General features: G+C 45.9%; 1 protein-coding gene across 7 annotated transcripts in view; it reads right to left on the reverse strand.

Annotated features, from left to right (window-relative positions):
• Window positions 1-7,264, reverse strand: part of drd2a (dopamine receptor D2a) — a 32,347-nt gene extending 25,083 nt beyond the window's left edge. For 3 of the 7 annotated variants that reach the window (XM_090223415.1, XM_090223414.1, XM_090223412.1), the window contains exons 1-2: window positions 6,870-6,997; window positions 6,208-6,303 (exon numbers count right to left, since the gene is read on the reverse strand). In XM_090223415.1, the coding sequence (XP_090079541.1) occupies window positions 6,208-6,232 (25 nt within the window). In that variant the 5' untranslated portion in view covers window positions 6,233-6,303; window positions 6,870-6,997. 7 annotated transcript variants of the gene reach the window in all.
• Between the last annotated feature and the right edge of the window lie 437 nt (window positions 7,265-7,701).

Here is a 7,701-nt window from a genome sequence, read left to right on the forward strand (position 1 = left end):
CTGGCGGCCCCTGGCAGACGGGCGGCACTGGCGGCTCCTGGCAGACGGGCGGCGCTGGCGGCGCTGGGCAGACGGGCGGCGCTGGCGGCGCTGGGCAGACGGGCGGCGCTGGCGGCGCTGGGCAGACGGGCGGCACTGGCGGCGCTGGGCAGACGGGCGGCACTGGCGGCGCTGGGCAGACGGGCGGCACTGGCAGCGCTGGGCAGACGGGCGGCACTGGCGGCGCTGGGCAGACGGGCGGCACTGGCGGCGTTGGGCAGACGGGAAGCTCCGATGGCGCCGGGCAGACGGGAAGCTCCGGCAGAGGCGCCGGGCAGACGGGAAGCTCCGGCAGAGGCGCCGGACAGGCGGGAGGCTCCGGCAGAGGCGCCGGACAGGCGGGAGGCTCCGGCAGAGGCGCCGGACAGGCGGGAGGCTCCGGCAGAGGCGCCGGACAGGCGGGAGGCTCCGGCAGAGGCGCCGGACAGGCGGGAGGCTCCGGCAGAGGCGCCGGACAGGCGGGAGGCTCCGGCAGCGCTGGAGAGAAGGAAGGCTCTGGACGGATGGGCCGGAGAGACAGCCTGGTACGGGGAGCTGCCACCGGAGGGCTGGGGTGTGGAGGTGGTGACGGATAGACCGGGCCGTGCAGGCGCACTGGAGCTCTTGAGCACCGAGCCTGCCCAACCTTACCCGGTTGAATGGTCCCGGTCGCCCTGCCAGTGCGGCGAGGTGGAATAGCCCGCACTGGGCTATGCAGGCGAACCGGGGACACCGTGCGCAAGGCTGGTGCCATGTAAGCCGGCCCAAGGAGACGCACTGGAGACCAGATGCGTAGAGCCGGCTTCATGGCACTTGGCTCGATGCCCACTCTAGCCCGGCCGATACGCGGAGCTGGAATGTACCGCACCGGGCTGTGCACCCGCACTGGGGACACCGTGCGCTCCACAGCATAACACGGTGCCTGCCCGGTCTCTCTAGCCCCCCGGTAACCACAGGAAGTTGGCTCAGGTCTCCTACCTGGCGTAGCCATACTCCCTGTTAGCCCCCCCCCAAGAAATTTTTGGGGCTGACTCCCGGGCTTCCATCCACGACGCCGCGCTGCCTCCTCGTACCAGCGCCTCTCCGCTTTCGCCGCCTCCCGTTCTTCCTTGGGACGGCGATATTCTCCTGGCTGAGCCCAAGGTCCTTTACCGTCTAATTCGTCCTCCCATGACGCTCTCTCCCACTGCGGCTGCTGCTGCTCCTGCTGCCTCTGTTCCTTCTTCGGCTGCACCTTGGTGCGGCTATACTCCCCTGGTTTAGCCCAGGGTCCTCTCCCGTCGAGGATTTCCTCCCATGTCCAGAAATCCTTACAACGTAACTCCTCTTTTTGCTGCTGCTGCTGCCTGTTGACACGCCGCTTGGTCCGTTGGTGGTGGGTGATTCTGTAACGGTTTTCTTTATGAGAAGGAGAGTCGGACCAAAATGCGGCGTGTAGATTGCGATCCATGTTTATTGTGACTATAGCAACATGAATCCAAATACAAACAGTGCAAAATAATAAACGTAATGAAAACCGAAACAGCCTAAACTGGTGCAAACTAACACTAAGGACAATCACCCACAAACACACAGTGAAACCCAGGCTACCTAAATATGGTTCCCAATCAGAGACAATGACTAACACCTGCCTCTGATTGAGAACCATATCAGGCCGGACATAGAAATAGACAAACAAGACATCCAACATAGAATGCCCACCCAGTTCACGTCCTGACCAACACTAAAACAAGGAAAACACACACGAACGATGGTCAGAACGTGACAACCATACAACCAAATACATTTAAACTCAGTTTTTCCACAATTCCTGACATTTCATCCGAGTAAAAATTCCCTGTCCTAGGTCAATTAGGATCGCCACTTTATTTTAAGAATGTCAAATGTCAGAATAATAGCAGAGAGAATGATTTATTTCAGCTTTTATTTCTTTCATCACATTCCCAGTGGGTCAGAAGTTTACATACACTCAATTAGTATTTTGTAGGATTGCCTTTAAATTGTTTCACCTGGGTCAAACGTTTCGGGTAGCCTTCCACAAGCTTCCCACAATAAGTTGGGTGAATTTTGGCCCCTTCCTCCTGACAGAGCTGATGTAGTCAGGTTTGTCGGCCTCCTTGCTCGCACACACTTTTTCAGTTCTGCCCACATATTTTCTATAGGATTGAGGTCAGGGCTCTGTGATGGCCACTCTAATACCTTTACTTTTTTGTCATTAAGCCATTTTGCCACAACTTTGGAAGTATGCTTGGGGTCATTGTCCATTTGGAAGACCCATTTGCAAACAAGCTTTAACTTCCTGACTGATGTCTTGAGATGTTGCTTCAATACATCCACATAATTTTCCACCCTCATGATGCCATCTATTTTGTGAAGTGCACCAGTCCCTCCTGTAGCAAAGCACCCCCACAACATGATACTGCCACCCCAGGTGCTTCCCGGTTGGGATGGTGTTCTTCAGCTTGCAAGCCTCCCCCTTTTTCCTCCAAACATAATGATGGTCATTATGGCCAAACAGTTCTATTTTTGTTTCATCCAACCAGAGGACATTTCTCCAAAAAGTACGATCTTGTAACGTTTGTCGTCAGAAAGAGACCAAGGTGCAGCGTGGTAAGTGTTCATAATTCTTTATTTACTCAGAACACCAAACAAAACAACAAAAGAATAACGAACGCCGCGTTCTGCAGGCTTCACAGAGCTAACAAAAAACAAGATCCCACAAACACCAAAAGCAGAATGACAACTTATATGTGATCCCCAATCAGAGACAACGATAAACAGCTGCCTCTGATTGGGAACCACACTCGGCAAAAAAAATAAGAAATAGAGAAACTAGAATGCCCACCCTAGTCACACCCTGGCCTAACCAAAATAGAGAATAAAAACCTCTATGGCCAGGGCGTGAAAGATCTTCCCTATGTGCAGTTGCAAACCGTAGTCTGGCTTTTTTTATGGCGGTTTTGGAGCCGTGGATTCTTCCTTGCTGAGCGGCCTTTCAGGTTATATCGATATAGGACTCGTTTTACTGTGGATATAGACACTTTTGTACCTGTTTCCTCCAGCATCTTTACAAGGTTCTTTGATGTTGTTCTGGGATTGATTTGCACTTTTTTCGCACCAATACGTTCATCTCTAGGAGACAGAACGCGTCTCCTTCCTGAGCGGTATGATGTTTATACTCACGCACTATTGTTTTTACAGATGAACCTGGTACCTTCAGGTGTTTGGAAATTGCTCCCAAGGATGAACCAGACCTGTGGAGGTCTACAATTCTTTTCTGAGGTCTTGGCTATTTTTACTTTCCCAGGATGTCAAGCAAAGAGGCACTGAGTTTGAAGGTAGGCCTTGAAATACATCCACAGGTACACCTCCAATTGACTCAAATTATGTCAATTAGCCTATCAGAAGCCATGACATTATTTTCTGTAATTTTCCAAGCTGTTTAATAAAGGCACAGTCAACTTAGTGTAGGTAAACTTCTGACCCACTGGAATTGTGATACACTGAATTATAAGTGACATAATCTGTCTGTAAACAATTGTTGGAAAAAATACTTGTGTCATGCACAAAGTAGATGCCCTAACCGACTTCCCATATAGTTTGTTAACAAGAAATGTGTGGAGTGGTTGAAAAACAGAGTTTTAATGACTCCAACCTAAGTGTATGTAAACTTCCCGACTTCAACTGTGTATGTAATGGTGTCACGGCATATGAACTAACAGGTTATAGAGCAAACAACAATGGAATTAAATATGGAGTTTTTTCCTGGCTTGGCTTCCCTGGTGATTTTACCCACGTACCACTACTGTACCTGTGATACTTCATCTTGCCATGCAGAAGTAACCTTAGAGGACATCCACATGAATGTGTGTGTATGCCTGTGAGCATGGTTGTGCGCACGCGTGTGCATATGTGTGTGGAGAGAGCTTTGACAATTTAGCCTGACTCTGACTAAAGGAGTAAAACGTCTCCCAGGGGAGCATTGTCTCTTTATAATCCTGCAGTGGATGAGAGAGAGATAGAGGGGGAGAAAGGATCTCTGCTTCTAAGCACCCAAAATAACCTAGACTGCTTGCTTACGATAAGGCGAGGATTTCACCGTGGACCATTTGTTTAAATAAGGTTTGTCAGGATACATTTAAAATCAAGTGTGACGCCAGATGTATGACGTTTTGATCAGCTTAGGGTAAGAGTTCAAAGGGACTAAGGGCCAACTGAAGATTTATACAGGCATTTGCACAGTAGGGAAGGTTATCATGGGAAGATCTCAATTGCATACTCCTCGCATCCTCCCTCTTCTCCCCTTGTCTCCTTTGCCCGAACATATCACACATGCCGTGAAATACATAACATGCTCATTCCTGGTCGGACACTTTACACCCCTCCATTATGTTGACATCGACAGCCCCTTAATGACCAGATACACCAGAAGACTGTAATCTGCTCCATCATAAGTGGACCATACCTTTTATAGGTTGTTGGACTTAATTGCCTCCTCCATCTCCTTTCCTTTCAGTGATTATTGCTCACAAGAAAAGTCTGGCAGTTGACACACTCAGAAAAAGGGACTCGAAGTGGGAATATCATTCTAGCTATACCATATCATTCTAGTTGTTGGTTACAAATTCCCATTCCAAAACAATGAAATGATTGACATGTGAAAACCCCAATGTAAATGAGCTTTCAATGTGACATAATGACTACCACACCGGAAAACTATGCCTTGTAATGTACTATTATTTTAAGGTTGTTGTTATCGAAACTGAAGGTATGCATAACATAAGCCATGGTGTATTGGCAGACTACAGTACAAGTGTGTTGATGTCTCAACTATTCAATGGAGCTCTTCGTAAATAATTGGAGACAGCTAGCTATCTGTCAGTGCGACATCTGCTGAAGCCTACAGTCTACCTCCAAACAAACCAACCATGACTCAAGCATGTAAACAATGGCAGATTGTTCTACTTCTTAGAATCATTCTCGTTCAGAAACAACTAGGGTAGGCCATCTATACGCAGGGTGTCCCAAACTCAGCCCCCCCCCCCCCGGGTAATTTCAGCAGCTCGGATTGCCATCAGCAGCACAAGAGTGAGATACAGTTCAGAGTAACCAGAGAGCTGAGAGGATCGTATTGAGATGGTATGGAGCTATAAGCTTCCGACCTGCCAGTAAGGGAGGCAATGGACAGCACAAACAGAAATAATCATAAAAGAACCATAACGTAGCTTGTTAAGACCAAAAATCCCTGCAATCCAGTAGCAATAATGGTTGTTATTTTCTGTGGCTGAAGTAATTAGAGCACACCGTGTGTACATTTATTCACCGTCTCTCTGCATTTTGCATCTAAGGATGTTCCTCTGCAGTTGGAGAGTATTGAGTCATTTGAATTTTTGGCACCATTCAGGCTAATTGGTATTTCTCAGTAATTGTGTAATTGTTTTAAATATGTATCAAAAGCCTGTCGGCATTTTGCGCAACAAAAAAAAAAGTTGATTATTAAATGAACAACCATGAAAATAACAATTATTATCATCATTATCATTGTCATCTTTGGTCATGGGTATGACTGGTATGACTATATCACACACTATATCACACCTTATTTTTCATTGCTCATCTAATCATTTACTTGTGAGGGACAACTGATACAAAATACACCTTATGGAACAGTGGGGACTGTGAAGAGACACACACAGGCACAGCCACATGCATACACACACGATAACATACGCACTTACACACATGTACACATGGATTTTGTGTTGTAGATATGTGGTAGTAGAGTAGCGGTCTGAGGGCACACACTTAACGGTGTTGTGAAATCTGTTGTGAAATGTATTGTACATTATATGGACCCCAGAAAGAGTAGCTGCTGCCTTGGCTAGTAGATAATAAACACAAATACAAAAGTGGTATAGTATAGAGTATAGTCAAAACACAACACCATACATGTATAACTCTCATCGATTTAGATATATCCTACTGTATAATGTATATACTAATAGATTATATGCTAAGGCAACACTTTTAAGAAACACTAAAGATGGTGCTGCTATTCTCAGAGGCTGTTGATAGGAACAAGAAGCTGCATGAGAAGCACAGGCAGTTCCTTCATAGGATCACAAACACACACACCATCTATGGAGCAGGGCTGACCATAAACATTCAATAAGTCTTTAAATGGCTTACTAGTGGTGAGTGCGTGTACAATCATCCGTTTGCTTTGCCCTTTCGTCGGGGCCTTTGAAGAAGACCAACAGGCAACCTTGTCATGTTGTATTATACCTGTGACATATTACACAGAAATTATCCCTAAATCTACAGAAAATTGATGCAGAGAGCATTCAAACAAACAAACACACACGCGCGCACGCTCGCAGGCACGCTCGTATGCACACACACGCCACAAACTTAAGTAAGCAGACTCATACATATTTATGCACGCAGGCACACTCGCAAAAGCACACACATAACAACGCACGCAGGCACGCAAACGCACGCGTGAAATGTAGCCTGGAGCACATAATTTAGTTGATCATGAAATGATCACTGCCATACAGCATATGGTCTAACATAATAAATGACTCCATACCTCATCAATTTATGAAATTCAGGCGTGCGCAAATTGTTACTAATTGAAAACTTAAGTGGGAGAATCATTCACTACATGCAAAAAAACGAATAACTATATTATGATCTTGAAATATCACTTTAAGCAACTGGATCTAGTCTACACTTTCCTTCATAGTGCAGGCATCGGGTAGCCTATGTCTACTCTTCAATGTGGACACCGTGTCAATTTAATGAGAATTATACCTGTGTTTAGGTGTCAGAGCAAGATATGCTCTTACCTTCACGCCATAAGTTTGATTGAATCACTGCTCTTATAGGGATCCGTCTTTTAAATCCAACGATATCCAAATTCACCGCTTTTGATGTCCTCTGTTTGGCTTGAACATTTTGCTCACTGTTCTCAAATTGTTCACCGACTCTGGTTGTTCAGAAGCAAAGGAGAAGTTGTGCCACCAAAGGCACTACCATATGGTCTGATGAACGCTCTTCACAAAAACATGGGTTTTATCATATCCTACTCAAGATTTGTTTTTTTACTTAAATATTTTACTTAAGATTCAGGCTATCTTAATTCAGCCTCTATGATGGCGTGTAGCCTATGTGTGAGAGCAGCGAAATATCCGTCTCCTCTCCGCACCGTTTACCCACTACGCACGAGGTAACCTTCAAGACTGACAGTGGAACAGTCGCTCCAACTATTGGGAGCAGAAATTCAGACTGTGTATCATTAAGGCGGGGCTAGTTCTTAAACCTTTGAAAAAAAGCATAACTGCCTTTTTCTCCTAAAATATCACAGTTAGCTTTAGTTTATGTAGTCTGCCGGACAAATCTGACTTATTGGTGGGGAAAAATCTCTCTATTTTTTTTTTATTGAGATGTATAGGCTATCCAAAATGAAGCAAATAAATCATGACCTTTCATTTATCCAACTATGGATATCACACACATTCAAATATTTTGAAAAAATGGACCTATTGCATCTTTAAATATATGTTAATAAAGGAGTCCCAAATAGTATTAAGTCAGACAATGATAGAGATGCCTGCAAGTTGTTTATCAACACTCAGCTAGTTAAGTTGTCAAGTAAAGGTGTGAAACAAGTTTAACATG

This window comes from Oncorhynchus mykiss, chromosome 27 (genome assembly GCF_057628025.1).
Source record: "Oncorhynchus mykiss isolate SJ-2025 chromosome 27, ASM5762802v1, whole genome shotgun sequence".
In the NCBI taxonomy this organism is placed as follows: domain Eukaryota; kingdom Metazoa; phylum Chordata; class Actinopteri; order Salmoniformes; family Salmonidae; genus Oncorhynchus; species Oncorhynchus mykiss.